Here is a 15,779-nt window from a genome sequence, read left to right on the forward strand (position 1 = left end):
AAGCGTAGGTGCTGCATCTCGCACAGATGCAGGGAATGCGTGGTAAACTGTTTCTTCGAAGGAGGGGCTGCCTTCGTACGCGCCAGTTGCACCGGCTTTGAGTTGCAAATCCTCCTCGCGCCGGAGTGGGCAACGGACCTCTAGGCATATGATGTCGCTCGTCTCAATGACTTGATGGATCTTTCCCTGGGTTCCACCGAAGTAAGAAAACACGCCGTAATCCACGAGACATATTAGTACACTGACCCACCAACTGGCTAGTTCCGCCCCGCATGTGTCGTACGAAGTGATGTCGAAGAGGTCCACAGCCAGATATCGAAGACGCACCGAGCTCCTGATGAAACGGGTCCAGAAGTAGATCACGAGGTTTGAGTCCAGTCGCGCTATAAGTGCCACAGGCTGAACATTGGTCACTGCTGCAATGGCTGCCACATACTCAGCAGCCATCGAGGGTCTGTTAACCATTGGCCACTGGTAGTCCCGTATGCGAGCCTGAGGCTTACAAGCCAACTCCAACAGATGTATGGCAGACACATTCCTCCAACTAGCGAATGCATGTCCGCGGGCCCGGACGTACTCCAGTGTTGGCCAATTAAGCTCGACGGGTTGTCCATGGTCAATGCCCTCGTACCTGATGTCGAGGCTGCGGGTACTAGGAAACATCTGCGCGAGGAAGTTCGCTCCGGGTAGATTCACGCAATCCGTAGCTGCGAGGTACTTCACGCTCGGTAGACGGAGTTCTGGGTTCAGTCGAGAGTCGGTAGTTTCAGTGGGCCATGCTCGTCGGTCTCGCCGTCGAGGGGGCCTGAGGATCAGCTTGTGGGGCGTAGCTTCCATGTTGTTGATGAACCTCGCCGCGTGTGGTCCGACGACCTGGATGTCAACCTCCGTCAGGTGTGTCATGGTGCATAGGACGTCGACCAATCGGGTCTGGTACTCCATCCAGTACTCGGCACAGTCCAGAGCAAATACGCGAAGACGGGGAGCCCCTTCCAGCATCTTGACGAGCGACGCCGCTCCTTTCGCGTAGGTCTCTGCAGTCTGGCTGGCCGTGTCCACCTCCGATGCTCGTGCAATTGTGCAATGGATCCTCAACTCGCGAAGAGCGAAGACGCGGTGTTGCATCTTCCCCAACATGTAGGCGCAAAAGCGGACGACCGTAGAGAAAGAGCGGAGGCTGACGAACTGTAAGGCGCGATGGGCGGCAACGACATGGACCGCACGTGTCGTATATGAGAGTTGCCGAGCATCCTGGGAGCTGAGGTAGGAGACGAGGACCGCGAGGACATCGTCGTTCAGTGAGAGGAAACTTGCGGGCATCTTCGCCAGGACCGTGATTCCGGGGTTCCTTCCACTAATAGCCGGTCGTAGAGTAAGCCACAGTATCAAGTATAGATGAAGTAGTCGCTTACACACGAGCTTGGCTATACAGCAATCCGGTGAGGGGGCTCCCACCGAGTGTCCTTACCTGGGCAATCGCACAGGCTGCAGCTTAAATACCAAGAGACAGAAGCCTAAAAAGAGGCGCCTAGAGGATCGGAGACGGGTCGAGAGCAAGTCGAGAGCCACATGCGGTTCTCGCGCGGCTTTTTCAGCCGCTTGCGCAATGCAGTGACTTTGATCCCTAAAAGACTACATTACCAACGACAGAAAATGTACGTGACAAGTACGCACGACCGTGGGTAGCACTGCCAGTCTTTTCCATGTCTCGTGGTACGACAGTTGCGGAGCGGAATGCCGGGGTAGAGATCGTCGCGTAACTCTGTCGCTATTGTGGAATCGAGGAGGATGATACTAATGGGACAAGACAGCGGCGGTGCGGAAGGTGGAGGTGAACCAATGCAGTGCGCCACTGACAACGAGCGTGGCGCCGTAACACAGAGGAGCCTGTCGGAAACGACAGACTCCGAGGAAGCAGCAACTCGTGCGTTTATTTCAATTGCTTCCAGTTCAAGACAAACAGTCGGCGTGAGCGGAAACGGATGAGACCGATGCGGAAGGAGGGGTACGTTGGATGATTATGATATGTGCCTTGTCACGGAGGACCACTTGCCAGATCGTGCGAGGTATCCAGCGGGGCTTGACTAGTCAATTCGAAAGTCGGAGTCACGAAAGCAACAAGAAGGCGCCAGTAGAGGAAGTTAGGTGGTCGATACAACCCCGCATCAAGCGGGAACGTCACTTTCTGCTCGACAATGTCAGTGGAAAGTCATCGTGAAAGACAGTATGGATGAACCTTTGAAGGGCCGACTGTGGTCATAACGAGTCGACCGGAGGTACGCAGCGATTCGTTCTCCCTTAACCGCATCGATGGTCGTCACCGACGGTTCCGAGGCTTCGGAGCGCCACCAGCTTAACTCAGCGGGTGTGTTCCACGCTTGGCTATCCTCGAGGTCGAGGAAGTCGTACCTCCACTCGCATCCCGGGGGCCAGAACCTCGGACACGAAGGACTGATGTCTAGAGAGAAATAACGAAGCGTAGGGGCCTTCTCCTTTACTGAGGCAGCAAAGGTACTGTAGATCGTTTGATCGAGTGACGCTTTTCTGCTTGATGCATCGTTTGTATCACTTGCGTTGCTTTCTAAATACTCTCCGGGTAGGAGGAGACAACGGATTTCTCAGCATATGACGTCGCTCGCAGCGAATTCTGGAGCCACTCTATCCTGTAACGAGCTGTGGTCAGCACGCAGGCCACATATGTAGATTGAAAAACGCGCACTCACCCACCACCTGATGAGATCGGCGCTGACCGTCTCATAGAAACGTATGTCGGGGAGCTCAAGCGCCAAATACCGCAGGCGAGCCGAAGCCCTGATGAGCTGCGCCCAAAAACCGACTTCGACCCTCGAGTCCACCGACACCGCAAGGGCTACGGGCTGGATGTTGGTCACCGCTGTGAGGGCATGGCTAAGCTCGCGAGATGGCGTCAGGACGCGGAGCCTCTGCCGTAGCTCCTCTGTTATCGTGGTGGAGGACCGCGGTGACTCCTCTTCTATCGGGGTGTCGAACACATCATCAAAGATTAACTCTAGGAGATGAATGCCAGTCGCATGCCGCCAGTAGACAAAGGATGAGCAGGTGCCGCGAATACGCTCCAATGATGGCCAGTTGATCGAGGGAATGGGTTGACCATGGGGATCTGGCTCTTTGTGTCTGATCTGGAGGCCGCGAGTACCAGGGAATGCGCGCGCGAGTTGTTCTATCCCAGGTAGGATCGGTTCAGCCAGAGCCATGAGCGACTGCACGCTCGCCAAGCGGAAATTGGGGTCTAAACGAAGCATCGTGTCGTTGGTGAGCAAATCGTATAGGTAATAATCAATGTGGAAGAGTATGAGTTTGCGAGGCGTGCACTGCATCTTGTGGATGAACATCGACGTCTCCGGCCCAAGAATGTCCACTCCTACCTCCGTCAGATGTTTCAGAGAACACATGACAGGAAGCAATTGGGGCTGATGCTGCAGCCAGTACTCAGTACAGTACAAACTGAGCACGCGCAGGTGGATGGCTTGCTGCAGCAGGTCGAGAAGCAAAGCAGTTCGTTCCTTCATGCTGCCTGCGGGTTTCTGACGCCCAACATATGTTTGGATGGAATGAAGTAATGGATCCTGAGCTCGCGGAGAGCGACCAGACAGTGACGCCTTCGGTTGAGGATGTGTACGCAGAACGGGACGAGAGACTCAGAACTCCGAATGGTGACGAGCTGAAGCGCATGATTGTCGGCAGGTGGAACCTCCGCGCTGCCCGCGAGAGCCGACGCGCATCCGCAGAATCAAAGTAGGAGACGATGATGGTGACGACGTCGTCGTTGACAGTGAGGAGACTAGCTGGCATTTCGACCAAGCTAAGTCTTAAGTGGTGTACCTGTATGATTCAGTATTGGCTCAGTAACAATGACGCACGAAGGGTCGAGCACTGCGAATACTCACGCGCAAATATTGGGAGTAAACTGATATCTGGTTCTTCGGCCGAAAGCAAGAGGATTGGGGCCGCTCGACTGCCTGGAATGCCAAGGGAAAACTGGGAGAGTAGACAACAACAGCGACAGAGTGGTTCAACCTTGGGCGCTTGAGCTTCTCCGCTTTGGTCGGGCGTGGCCAACTTCCCTATTGAGCGCTCTTTCCCACACCCCGACCATGCCTCTGACCGCGTCCGTCCTCTCTCGCCAACTCGAAGAACTCAACCTCCTCAAGCATTCCCTCCTCCCAGGCGAGGAATTCGCGTCGCTACCGCCTACAGAAGGTCCCGACCACTGGGCCACCCTTCTCGACTCATACTCAGAAAACGCGGAGTCGCTAGACTTGGAAGAGGTCGCGCGCACCCTGCCACCTGCGCACCTCCGGATACAGTCGAACGGCATCGACATATGGTTCGAAGTAGGGTTGAGTGAGGACTATGAAGGAGGTTGTGCTCCCGCGAACGCAGGATACTCCGTGTCGGTCAAGGGTGAAACTCTTGCGCGGAGGGAGCAGGAAGCCTGGCAAGCGTTCGTGAAGGAGAAGATGGAGGAGTTCCAGGACAGTGAGTGCGTTCCTACCCGTCGACGTCGTCTCTTTGAGATATTCATGAGGCTTCTAGATACCCTATATATGAGTTAGTCTCAACACATCTCCTGCCTCGCCTTCACGCCGAGTTCGACTCCCAGCGCAACGACGATGCGTCCTCGGCCCCAGCCATGTCCGGCACAGACGTCTCTTCCGGGTCTTCCCACATCCGCTATCATGCCCTCTTTACCTCGCACCACCTCGTCTCGCCCAACAAACGGCGATCCCTCCAGCAGTGGTCTGCATCGCTCTCCCTTACCGGCTTCGCGAAGGTCGGGCATCCGGGCGTAATTTACTGCGAGGGCGAGCAAGCGCAGGTCGAGGAGTTTGTTACGAACGTCAAAGCGATGCAATGGCTCGCGCTCAGGATGCGAATTATCGAGCCACTCCCGGAGGATCTTCGAGAGTCCAGGAACGAGGACAAGGAGGTGAAGAGACGGTGGTCGGAGTTCGAGAAGGTAGGTGAAGTAGTAGAAGAGATGCGAAGGCTTCGGAGGGAGAAGTACATTGTAGAGATGGGCATAGGTAGTGTCGGTATAAATGTAGGGGCACCGAAATGAGAATACCAAACATACCTGCCCAATTTGAATACCTGCCTGACAGAAGATCCTCATGTGTACATGCACGATAAACGGTCCATGACATCACGTCAAGGAACTCAGCGAAATGCCCAATACTAGCAATATACTACTACATGCATGAACAGCGACAACGACAACGCAATAAGAACGCGATAAACACAGAAGAAGGGACCAACTTCATTTTGAGGCCTGAGAGACTAGTGAGGCTAAGGGGCCGAAGGAACGCCGGAGAGTCGACGTCGTTGCTCAGTAGCGCCTGTCGTCGTAGCGGCGGTCATAGTCGCGGCCTCCGCCTCCACCACCGCTGTAGCCGCCCCGGTCGTAGTCGCGGTAGCCTCCGCCTCCGCCTCCGGCACCTCCTCTTTCTCCTCCTCCACCACCGCGGTATTCGTCGCGCATACTACCGCCTCGGTAGTCGTCCTCGTAGCGGCGGCGAGAAGAATGACGCTCGTCGTGACGAGAGTAGCGACTGTCGTAGGGGCGAGGATCGTACGGCCTCTCGACTGTAGCAACGTCAGACAGATGGGCAGTACGAGCCACAGACTCAACGTACATTCATGACGCTTCGGCGGTCCATAGTATCTGCCGGGCGTCGGGGTCCGAGCACGTGCTCTACGAGCCTGGAGGAGAACTCTTGAGCACCGAAAAAAGTACATGCCAGCAGAATGGGCTACCTTCTCGACTGTCATAGTCTTGCCCAAGAGATCAGTAGCATTAAGCGCAGTAACAGCCGCATCCGCCTCTTCGACCGACTCCATGGTCACGAACCCAAATCCGCGCGACTCACGCGTATGAGGATCATACATGACCTGGGCCTTCTGGATCTGCGGGACAGTATCAGCGCCAGCTCGCAATAAAAAGGTTCGCAAAGCTACTCACACGACCAACCTTTGAAAAGGCAGCCTCGAGGTCGCGGGTGTCGACCTTGTTGCTCAGGCCCGACACATGCAAGTTGTTGCCGGGGTTCTGGCCGCCTTCCGGACGCCCACTGTATCAGGATCAGTACTCAGGGTACAGGGTCGCTCAAATTGCTGTCAACTCACTTCCGGTCATCACCGCGGGCGCCCGGGCTCCTGCTTCGGCTGGACCTCCTGGGCAGGTCCGCGCCTCCACGGGAAGGAGAGCGGCCACCTCCGTTGGCCCAGTGCTGGTCGTCGGCGGCGCCCAATCCGGATCCATTGCTCATTGTGACGTCCTGCGTGGGGATGCTGATTCCGCCGCCGCTGCTCGGGGGAGCCATGTCTTGGGACTGCCAGGCTGAGAGGGGAGGTGGGTGGAAAAGTCAGGGTCGGATGCTGGATGAAACAAGCGGATCCGAGGGCGCCGGCGAGCAAGCGAGCGACACGACGAGGACGGGACCAAATGGTGACAAAGGCAGACTGACGCGCACAAGGGAGGGAGGCAGAGAATACGCAGCGTGGTGGGGACGGCCAAGGGACGGCCTGACGCGTCGGTGGCGCGGAAGAAAAGCGGCTCATTGAGCACACAGCCTCCAGCCCACAGAGGACGATGAGAGTCAAAGATGTGGGCGCCGTCGAAAGACGTCCTCTGTGGGCTGAAGGCTGCTGCGAGACAGGCGGGGCGACGTGGCGTCACGGGCGTATTTACAGTAGGGTACAGCGGGGGCGAAAGACACGTTGGGAAGGTGGACGACGTGGAGGGGGTGAGGGGTATTGCTCGTCGTCGTCGAGGCGGCCTTGGGCGATGTTGAAAACGTACCGTCATCCATTGCTGCGAACGTTGCTGAGGCTTTTGCGGTGGTGGAAAGAAAGTGGCGGTGAGAACCAAGCCGCTGGCGCAGGCGCCCTTATGGCGGCCTCGGCCCAAACACAACCACACTCCCGCCACCGCCCCGCCGTCTATATCCATGAAGTATGTGCATTGCCTCGCCGGGCGCGATGCATGGTGGAGGCACGTAGCTGGGGTGTTCTGAGGGAAACGACATGCATATGCGGGTACTACGAACAATGTAGCCTGGGCGAGGAGATAGGCGAGAGGGCGGGGACCGGGGTGAACCGGTTCGGCTGGGCGGTGGATCCAGGCTCACGCACAGTCCCGAACCGGGGGCGCGAGCTGTCGCGACCTCAGCTAGCGCATTTTCGTCCGACCTCCGCCAGCAATCCGCCAGCGTCGTGCGACTGCCCTCGTCCCTACCACTACCGTCCTCCTCGCCATGCGTGCCCAGCTGGTCGCCTCGCTCCTCCGTGCCCGCCGCGCACCCGTGGCTCGCCGCGTCCTCGCGCCCGCCTTCGTCCGCTACAGCAGCACCCACCACGAGGAGACCTTCGAGTCGTTCACGGAGCGCTACGTCACTTTCTTCCAGCAGGCCCAGGATCTCTTCGAGCTCCAGCGCGGGCTCAACAACTGCTTCGCCCACGACCTCGTCCCCGCGCCCTCCGTCATTGAGGCCGCGCTCCGCGCAGCCCGTCGCGTGAACGACTACGCGACTGCGGTACGCATCTTCGAGGGCATCAAGGAGAAGGTGGAGAACACGCAGCAGTACCAGGCGTACTTGGACGAGCTCAAGCCTGTACGGGAGGAACTTGGTTAGTCGTTTATGTCTTGCTACCTGTCCGAATGATCGTGCTAACCCGTTTCGGCACAGGTATCAACGTTAGGGAGGAACTGTACCAGTCATGAACAGAGCAACGCCTTTAGATCGTGTGTGCGTCTGACTGAGCTTCCTCCGGAAGGCATCCGCGACTGACAGCAACGCAGTCAGTTCTATTTGCATGCAACAGACAATCCTTTCAGCAGCACGTTGTTATGATACTGGGCGCAAGTCCTCGAGCTCTGTAATTCGTGCATTGCTAGTGGCCACAGCCCTTTCGTATCTCGGACCTCTGTATCTGGATTGAGATGCTGGATCTTCAGCTGCTGTTCGTCTGACGGACGTACGGTTGGTACCGTTCAGCAAGGCATAGGCAGAACGTTGCCGGCAGAGTTACACAGTGCTTCGAGCGCAACGTGTTTATGCAACCCATGATGCGACTATCTTCTACTGTGCTGCTGTTAGTCCACCGCCTGCGTCCACTATCCATTCTCGCTTCACTTTGTGTACGCTATGCATGCGCGATACTCGACAAAGAGTCAACAGATGTTCAACGTTACGCCCAGACTGAGAACTGATCCGGAGCGGACCCGCCTTTCCACGTGCCGATTGCATTCCTTTCTGAGATGCTATTATGAGCCCTGTACCGCGTCTCTACCTGCTTGGCTACTCGTACTGTACTCGATCCCCCTTGACTAGACAGCAGCATAATCACGTCCTTCATGGCTGACGGAGCATCCAACAGTACGTGAAATGCAACCATATCAGAGTACGTTCCTGCTGAAAGAGCGGATCGGGGTATCTAGACGAACGTCTCCTCGCTGCAGCACGCACGGACAATGAGGAACTGCTCCTTGAGGTCTTCGAAGAGGGCAAGTTCGACATCAACTACCAGGATGGGTACGTCTGCCGCGCTCCTTGTCACATTGCCGGAGATATAACGCGTCCCCTACAGCCTAGGCAACACAGGTACTTGCTGCTCCCTCTCCCGCTCAGGATCGCATAGCTGACGGGGGACCCCTCCAGCCTTACACTACGCGTAAGTATGTATTGCACCCTCCCTGCTCGGATCCCGCCCGCGGGGGCTCACCTGTATCCTCCCCTTCTCTTCCCCGTCCACCCCCCTCGCTCGATGATGGATCATTCAACTGGATCGCCTGTACAGGGCGTCACATGGTTCCCTGGCTGTGCTCGAGCACATTCTCTCACACGACGAGTGCGACGTCGACCCCGTTAACCGTCTCGAGAAGGCGACCCCCCTGCACCTCGCGATGCGCATGGAGGATGAGGAGCTCCGGACGAGCGTCGTGGAGAGCTTATTGGACGCTGGTGCGGACACAACGTGCGTATATCCTTCTGCTATCATGGCATAGAGTCTGAAGCGCGCGACATGCGATGTGTAGGATCAAGGACAAGCACGGGGAGACTGCGTTCGACCTGTTGCGCGACGATGATACGGAGATCCGTCAGTTGATGCGGAAAGCGAGGGCGCAGAATAGCATCTCGAATGCTGACATCGCGAATGGTAGGCCAGAGCTATACAGCTCGCTTGTAACTCGTACTCACGCTCTCACAGATGATGACGACGATGAGGCTGGCTCCGGATCTGGCTCTGGCTCGGAGGATGAGGACTAAGCACTTGAGTATCAATGTCGTCAACACGTCGCGCGTGGAATGCGAAGGCCGAAGCTAACAACGAACTAATACTGGGTCGAGCGCAGTAGATTTCTAATGTACCAATTGTATTCGGGAAATGCGAGGATCATCTAACAGCATTAGGACGAATAAATACTACAACCAACCAACAACATCCCTGCATCATCCCGAAACAGCACCTAGTTCTACAAGAACCTCCCGCTGTCCCAGTCCTTCATGATCGGCCTGTCCTTGAGCCACTGCACGAGGTCGGCGCGCTTCACCTTCACGCCCTTGTCCGCACTCTCGATCTTCTGCTTCTTCCCGTCGACCAGCTCCCAGTACTGCTCCTTGACGGTGACGAGGCCCTCTTTGAGCTCCGTCTCCCCGAGGATGATCGCGAAGGGCACCTCGTCGCGCTCACCAGCCGCGAACTGCGCGGGCAGCTTGGGCTTCGCCTTGAATAGGAAGTCCGTCTGTCCACGGCTGTTAGCCAACGCCGCAGAGCACAACGAGAACCATGTTCCACTCACCTTGATCCCATTGGCGCGCAACTCCTGCGCAAGCTCCACGCGCTCGTTCAACAGGCCATCGCCCGCCGACATGACATACGCCATCGTCTCCTTGCTGCGCATGCCCTTGCTCACCCAGCGCGGCCACACGATCGCGAACACGCGGTCGAGGCCGATGCTGACGCCGACGCACGGCAATTGCGCCGCCTTCTTGCTCTCGCCTGCGGCCGCGGCGGTGAACATGCCCACGAGGTTGTCGTACCGCCCGCCCGCGGCGATCGAGCCCACGCCCACCGTCGACTCGTCGATCTCCTCGTCCTCCTCGTCCTGCCCCGTCTGCGCCTTCTTCGCCTTCTTCTTCGGCTGCGCGGCAGCGGGCGCGGGTGCGGGCGATTTGGGCGGCGCGGACGCGAAGGCGTTGGCGGAGTTGAACCCGGGCGGCGCGGATGCCTCGACGATGGCCTCGTAGATGATGCCGGTGTAGTAGTCGAGCCCGCGGGCGAGCGACATGTCGAACGAGAGCCGGTCGACCACCTTGTACGACTTGAGGTACCCGAAGAGGATGGCCATCTCCTCGATGCCGGCCTTGGCACTTGGGTTTGCCATGAGCGCGGCGTCGGCCTTGAGCGTCTCGAGGAGCTCGGGCCCGCCCTTGTGCTTGACATATTCACCAATTCTGTCGGCGACGGCGGGGTCGAGACCCTTCGTCTCGGTCATTTCGTGCTTCACTTCTGACCATGGTGACTGACGAGGACGCGTGAGCATGAGGTGCAGGCTGGAGAGAATGAGCCGTCACGAACCTTGTCGAGCTTGTCTACAGCAGACGAGATCGTCCGAATTTTGTCTGCGGGCACACCGCACACCTCGAAGATGCCGTCCAAGATTTTTCGGTGGTTGATTTTGACGGTAAACTCGCCAACGTCAAGTTTTGAGAGGATAGTGCATAGGAGGCTGATGAGTTCGGCGTCGGGGATCATCACATCCCAAATACCAGCGATGTCGAAGTCCTGTATGAGAATAAGACATATGTTTACTCATGTCAGAGGGATACGACGACTCACAGCTTGCGAGAACTCCCGCATCCGCCCCTTGGAAATTACCGGGTTGTCTCTCCGGTACACCTTCCCGACCTGCCACAGCTTCGCCTGCGTAGCCTGTGCGCCGTTCATCGCCAAATACCGCGCCAGCGGGACAGTGTGGTCGTATCTGAGCGCGAGCTGCTCTCCTCCCTGGTCCATCAAGTCGAAGATGAGCTTCGCATCCTCCCCGTACTTGCCCGCGAGGATGTCTTTCCGCTCGAACACCGGCGTGTCGAGGCAGCCGCCGCCATAGGTCGTGAAGCAGTCCTTGACGGTGCGCTCGATGAACTCGCGGCAGTGCATTTCGCTCGGACCATAGTCCCGCGTGCCCTGTTCACAAACACAACCTCTGAATGAGCTTGAGTGCACTGCGAGGACCAGAGGCAACCGTACGCACCTTGGGTGTCTTCAGAAGGAGACGTCCCTTCTTGGTGCTGCCTCCCGCCTTCATCGCGCTTTGAAGCAGCCCAAACGACTTCTGGAGGTCTGCCAGCTTCTTCTTGGCCTCCTCGATGAGCGCCGCGTCCGCCTTTTGGTTCTGCAGGTCTCTGAGCAGGGCCTTCTGCTGCGCGACCTCCTCCTGCAGGGACTCTGCTGCGCTGACGCTCGCCATGGTTCTGGTAAAGTTGTGCAGGGATGTGCGGGATAGTCGTGTGGCTGGTGTGATGAATCGATGGGGGCGCGCTATGCAGGCTCGCACTGCCTGAGCGAGCATAAATAGAGAGTCCAATAACTTCGGTGCGTGACGTTTCTCTGAGCACTGACTCGATCACAAGCATGATTGATCTTATCGAACGCGTTCGCCGATCTACCCCGAGATCTCTCCTCGCCCTCAATTTCGGAACGGAGACAGCTCGATCGCAGGCCAATATTCATTTCGACAGTCTCGCTGTCCTTGCTGAGGCGTGTTCAGAAATATGTCTAAGACCTCACTCAGACTGACTACTGGCCGCACTCCAGAGGTCGTCGGGGCGCCATGCACCGGATACGAACACAGCATCACTGCTGCCAACACTCGGCGGCCCAGCTGCCGCTGATGGACATTGAGTACTTGTTTCATTTGCTTCTAGTTGTAACGTACTGTGCGAGGGATATACCATTACCTACAGATACTTTCGTGCAGACGCGTAGATCGTCGCAGACATGACCTTCGTCCGAGTCATGAACACACCATTATCGTCACCAATTCCAAGGAGAAAAGACCAGCGGAGAACGCTCCATGGACGAGGAACTCCAGGGCGAACAACGTTCAGTGCTTCTTCGCATCCACCGCGGACGCCTCGACCCACTCGCCGCTCCTGTCCTTCTTGCGCACTGTGAAGCACGCGATGCCCAGGTAGTTCGTGATATCCCGGATGACCAGGGTGCAGAATCTTGCGTACGAGAGGAAGGACACTGCAAGAGTGAGGTATACGAAGATCGCCGCGTTGCGTCGCGAATTCTGTATGAGCGGCTCCCTGTTATACATACACTCAGCAATGAGCCTACATGGCGCATAGCGAGCAACATGAAACTCACCGATCGAGCAATACCGGTAGATTCGCATCCACCGCACCGACGATGCTCCAAATCCACATCGAATCCCACCACGGGAACGGCTGCTTCGTCACATGGGCCAGGATCATCCTGCTCACTTGGTGCGCGAATTGCAGGCCCCACGAACACATGAACGGGATGACCATCGGTGAGTGCAGGATCGCCGACTCCTTGAAGGAGGGCGCAGATAGCCAGGCGAACTCCGCCAGTACTGAGACGGGGAAAGGCAGCAGGTAGATGAGCGGGGTCAGTGGGTTTTGCTTGGTGGAGAGACGATGCTTGACGACGTTGATGTAGCTTTCATATGTGCAGGTCAGTCGAAGCCCGAGCGCATGAGAGGTTAGTATGAAGCCGACTTACCTGACAACAATATTGAACGCAAGACCAAACGCGCCGAACACCATGAACGCCTCGTTCAGAGCGATGTCTGGTATCCGCTGCTCAATCGCTGGCACGTTCCTCAACCGAGTGACGTCCAGGAAGCGCTGATCCCAGACCGTCGCACCTACGACCCATACTCAGTGACACACCAGTCTCGTCTCCGATACCACTCACCAAACACGCCGGAGATGAAGTAAATACCAACGATCATGAGGATACCCTCCACAGGTCCCGAGAAGTATCCCAGGAACAGCTGCCCTGTGTGGTACTCCTCCCACGTCGAGAGATAGAAGTTCGCAAGGGTCGCGCATTGCGAAGCGATCGTCCACCATGAACGCCCGAGGTTGAGCGCGCGACACGTGAGAATTGCTTCGAGCTAGAAAGGGAGCGCGAGAGTTGGGACGCGGTCAAATGGATAGGAGGCGTGGGCGTACAGTGGTGTTCAATGCGTCGCATCCTATGTAGAGGTTAGCTAAAGTTACGCAGGCGCTGCAGGTGCGCATACCATGGTCAAACATCTCTCCCAGAGGGCCCGCCATGCCGGTTCGTCTTGCTTGCTTCCTGTCTCATCCTAAGTACGGTGCCCCTGAAGTCCGGTTCACTCAACCTACCCATCTATCGCATCAAACGTTTGGTAGAAGAATAGGCCCAAAGCCCATCTATGACCCGAAGGTGAGCACATGAAACCCAAAGACTGGGTATGGAGGGCACTTACGTAAAGTACACCCATCTCGGGGGCCCCGCTCCCTCCTGGTCTGTCAGGTATGCCGGGTCGAAATACAACAACGTCGCAAAGTTGATTAATACTAGAGACAAGCCTGATAATGTAATCTACGTGGCAGCGTCCCACTAACATGTCAGCCCCATGCTATCAGCTTAGGAGCGGATAGACGTACTGTATTCGGGGCCACCGACGTCGGCCAGAGCGTCACGAACCAGTTCCAGAACGGCTGAAGGAGGTATCGCGAGACGAGGGACCTATCACACGAGCGAGCCTAGTCAGTCTCCGCATACCTGGTCAAGCAAGCTCCGCCACGCACTTATCTACTCCCTTGTATGAGTATTTTCGCAGATTCTCCAGCGCATGCTGTGGGATGTAGCCCATCCTTCTAGTTTCAACCTCTATGTGATCGATACAAGCAGGGCAGGCGAGGGTAACTAGATGGAAAGGGGGAGGAGGACAGGAGAAGGGCAGGCCGCCAGCGGAGAGGACTCGAGGAAGACCTCGAGAATCTTCCGCCGCTTCGGGAGAACGCGACGGGCGTAAGTCGCGTTACGTCACACGCACGTGCGTCGCGACATTGGCACAACATGGAGAGGATCATGCATTCGGTCACATACAGTACTAAAACTAAGATGTGGAGTCTGTATAGGTAGTATACCGACGTGGTTGCGGAGCCGTACTGTACACTAGTCACAGTATCATAAGCTGCATCTCCCTATATCCTACACCACTCTGACGCAACTGGTACTCCAGCTCAGAACAGGTCGTGCCCAGACATCTCTTCGTATCTGCTCGGTTTCACGTCTTGCCTCACACTCTCGGCGATTGCACGATCGAAGTCGAACGATGGCTTCAAACCGACACGCTGATAGAGCGGCAAGTCAGCATCAACCCCCTAGCAGTCGCACGTCGCCACACCGACGCACCTCGAAGAAGTCCTTGATCTGCCAGCCCTCGCAATTGTCCAAGTCCGTGCCCTTGTCTCGCAGCGCCGCGTACGACCTCTCCATCGCGATGGTCGCGGGGATGAAGCCAGTGCACGGGTATATGGCGAGCTTGAATCCTAGACGCTTGCAGTCTTCCACCTTGTAGTTGCCCGTGAGGCCGTTCGGAAGGACGTTGATCATGACAGGGTGCGGCGCGAGGGCTTTCACGAGCCGTGCACCTTCCTCCATCGTCCGTGGGCTTTCCATGAACGCAACGTCGGCGCCAGCCTTCAAGGCTGCCTTCAATCTGGACCGCGGAGGCGTAAGCATATGCGGGATCTACCAAACATACCACGTACCTCTTGACGCCTTCCTCGAAAGCCTCCTCGCCAGCATCACCCCCACCAAACTGCGCTGCGTTCCTCGCATCCGTCCGCGCGATAATCAGGAAGTCAGGATTCCTACGCGCCTTCACCGCGGAGACGATCCTCTCAAGGTACGTCTCCATGTCCACGACGTCCTTGCCGTTCAGCTGGCCGCACCGCTTCGGGAACGTCTGGTCTTCGATGTGGCACCCTGCGACGCCCGCGCTCTCGTACAGCGCAATCGTCCGCGCAACGTTCAGTGGCCCGCCGAACCCCGTGTCCGCGTCCGCGATGACGGGGACGTCGCTGATTTCCGTGATGACGCGCGCGGTGTTGGCGAGCTCGGTGCCGGTGATGACGGAGAGATCGGGCTCGCCGATGACGGACCCGGAGGCACCGCTGCCGGCGAGGTAGAGACAATCGAAGCCCGCGTTGTTCGCGACGTGCGCGGAGATGCCGTCGAAGACACCGGGGCAGATGATGCAGTCCTCTGTGAGTAGGTGCAACCTCAACGTAAGCCACGCTGGTCGTAACCCATGGTACGGTACGCACTTTGTTTCATAAGTTTCCTCAGCTTGCCCGGCATGTCGGGTTTGAAGCTCGTCGGAGTTGTCATGGCTGTTGGAGGTTGCGACTTGGCTTGCTTGGCTGAGGTTGGGAATATACAAGAAGAGGGGAACTGATGCCTAAGTGGCCTTGGAGAGGGCTATATACGCAGTGGGGCTGCCTCTGCGGATAGGTCGACGTCATAGCCACCAGTTATACGCTGCAGCCCAGATACGCGAGGGGTTCGTACAGGTGTGCCGCAGTCCCATTGCTCCAAGCACAGCGCACAATAGGCGATGCCACACCAAGTCCAGGACAGTGGAATGACCACAGCGGTAGCGCTGCCCATGACGAGGAGATGATGCAGGGCCCCAGCTGAGGTACCACACCGAAGTAGCTCGA

The 15,779-nt window shown here is 57.2% G+C and overlaps 9 protein-coding genes across 9 annotated transcripts; 3 read left to right on the forward strand and 6 right to left on the reverse strand.

Moving 5' to 3' along the window:
• Positions 1-249: 249 nt before the first annotated feature.
• C8Q71DRAFT_785796 (uncharacterized protein) lies at positions 250-1,459 on the reverse strand. Its single transcript, XM_047925090.1, has 3 exons — positions 1,413-1,459; positions 504-1,354; positions 250-454 (listed from the first exon to the last, which is right to left on the reverse strand). The coding sequence occupies exons 2-3, from the start codon at positions 1,318-1,320 to the stop codon at positions 411-413; spliced, it is 861 nt and encodes a 286-aa protein (XP_047773736.1). The 5' UTR covers positions 1,321-1,354; positions 1,413-1,459; the 3' UTR covers positions 250-410.
• Positions 1,460-2,430: 971 nt separating this feature from the next.
• Positions 2,431-3,767, reverse strand: C8Q71DRAFT_364740 (uncharacterized protein). The gene is made up of 2 exons (XM_047918097.1): positions 2,724-3,767; positions 2,431-2,663 (listed from the first exon to the last, which is right to left on the reverse strand). The coding sequence occupies exons 1-2, from the start codon at positions 3,546-3,548 to the stop codon at positions 2,619-2,621; spliced, it is 870 nt and encodes a 289-aa protein (XP_047773737.1). The 5' UTR covers positions 3,549-3,767; the 3' UTR covers positions 2,431-2,618.
• Positions 3,768-4,120: 353 nt separating this feature from the next.
• Positions 4,121-5,157, forward strand: C8Q71DRAFT_785799 (uncharacterized protein). Its single transcript, XM_047925091.1, has 2 exons — positions 4,121-4,522; positions 4,576-5,157. Exons 1-2 carry the CDS (start codon positions 4,134-4,136, stop codon positions 5,099-5,101), a joined length of 915 nt encoding a protein of 304 aa, XP_047773738.1. The 5' UTR covers positions 4,121-4,133; the 3' UTR covers positions 5,102-5,157.
• On the reverse strand, positions 5,158-7,187 carry C8Q71DRAFT_785805 (uncharacterized protein). The gene is made up of 6 exons (XM_047925092.1): positions 6,842-7,187; positions 6,166-6,379; positions 6,002-6,110; positions 5,797-5,946; positions 5,676-5,742; positions 5,158-5,625 (listed from the first exon to the last, which is right to left on the reverse strand). The coding sequence occupies exons 1-6, from the start codon at positions 6,849-6,851 to the stop codon at positions 5,369-5,371; spliced, it is 807 nt and encodes a 268-aa protein (XP_047773739.1). The 5' UTR covers positions 6,852-7,187; the 3' UTR covers positions 5,158-5,368.
• A 108-nt stretch (positions 7,188-7,295) lies between these two features.
• On the forward strand, positions 7,296-7,762 carry C8Q71DRAFT_862444 (COX5A-domain-containing protein; the record flags this gene model as incomplete). Its single annotated transcript, XM_047928030.1, has 2 exons — positions 7,296-7,668; positions 7,728-7,762. 2 exons carry the CDS (start codon positions 7,296-7,298, stop codon positions 7,760-7,762), a joined length of 408 nt encoding a protein of 135 aa, XP_047773740.1.
• A 556-nt stretch (positions 7,763-8,318) lies between these two features.
• C8Q71DRAFT_785812 (ankyrin) lies at positions 8,319-9,450 on the forward strand. The gene is made up of 7 exons (XM_047925093.1): positions 8,319-8,417; positions 8,480-8,573; positions 8,629-8,642; positions 8,700-8,712; positions 8,839-9,015; positions 9,077-9,198; positions 9,250-9,450. The coding sequence occupies exons 1-7, from the start codon at positions 8,396-8,398 to the stop codon at positions 9,306-9,308; spliced, it is 501 nt and encodes a 166-aa protein (XP_047773741.1). The 5' UTR covers positions 8,319-8,395; the 3' UTR covers positions 9,309-9,450.
• On the reverse strand, positions 9,451-11,653 carry C8Q71DRAFT_785814 (histidyl-tRNA synthetase). Its single transcript, XM_047925094.1, has 5 exons — positions 11,297-11,653; positions 10,882-11,229; positions 10,621-10,827; positions 9,842-10,564; positions 9,451-9,784 (listed from the first exon to the last, which is right to left on the reverse strand). Exons 1-5 carry the CDS (start codon positions 11,612-11,614, stop codon positions 9,515-9,517), a joined length of 1,866 nt encoding a protein of 621 aa, XP_047773742.1. The 5' UTR covers positions 11,615-11,653; the 3' UTR covers positions 9,451-9,514.
• Positions 11,654-12,148: 495 nt separating this feature from the next.
• C8Q71DRAFT_799372 (uncharacterized protein) lies at positions 12,149-13,921 on the reverse strand (the record flags this gene model as incomplete). The annotated part of the gene is made up of 10 exons (XM_047925879.1): positions 12,149-12,356; positions 12,418-12,732; positions 12,796-12,940; positions 12,991-13,192; positions 13,251-13,273; positions 13,322-13,377; positions 13,428-13,475; positions 13,532-13,634; positions 13,713-13,794; positions 13,853-13,921. 10 exons carry the CDS (start codon positions 13,919-13,921, stop codon positions 12,149-12,151), a joined length of 1,251 nt encoding a protein of 416 aa, XP_047773743.1.
• A 373-nt stretch (positions 13,922-14,294) lies between these two features.
• On the reverse strand, positions 14,295-15,447 carry C8Q71DRAFT_716917 (carboxyphosphonoenolpyruvate mutase; the record flags this gene model as incomplete). The annotated part of the gene is made up of 4 exons (XM_047921128.1): positions 14,295-14,405; positions 14,467-14,773; positions 14,826-15,321; positions 15,384-15,447. The coding sequence occupies 4 exons, from the start codon at positions 15,445-15,447 to the stop codon at positions 14,295-14,297; spliced, it is 978 nt and encodes a 325-aa protein (XP_047773744.1).
• Positions 15,448-15,779: the final 332 nt, after the last annotated feature.

Source organism: Rhodofomes roseus (assembly GCF_022264815.1).
Source record: "Rhodofomes roseus strain CIRM-BRFM 1785 chromosome Unknown C8Q71scaffold_31, whole genome shotgun sequence".
In the NCBI taxonomy this organism is placed as follows: domain Eukaryota; kingdom Fungi; phylum Basidiomycota; class Agaricomycetes; order Polyporales; family Fomitopsidaceae; genus Rhodofomes; species Rhodofomes roseus.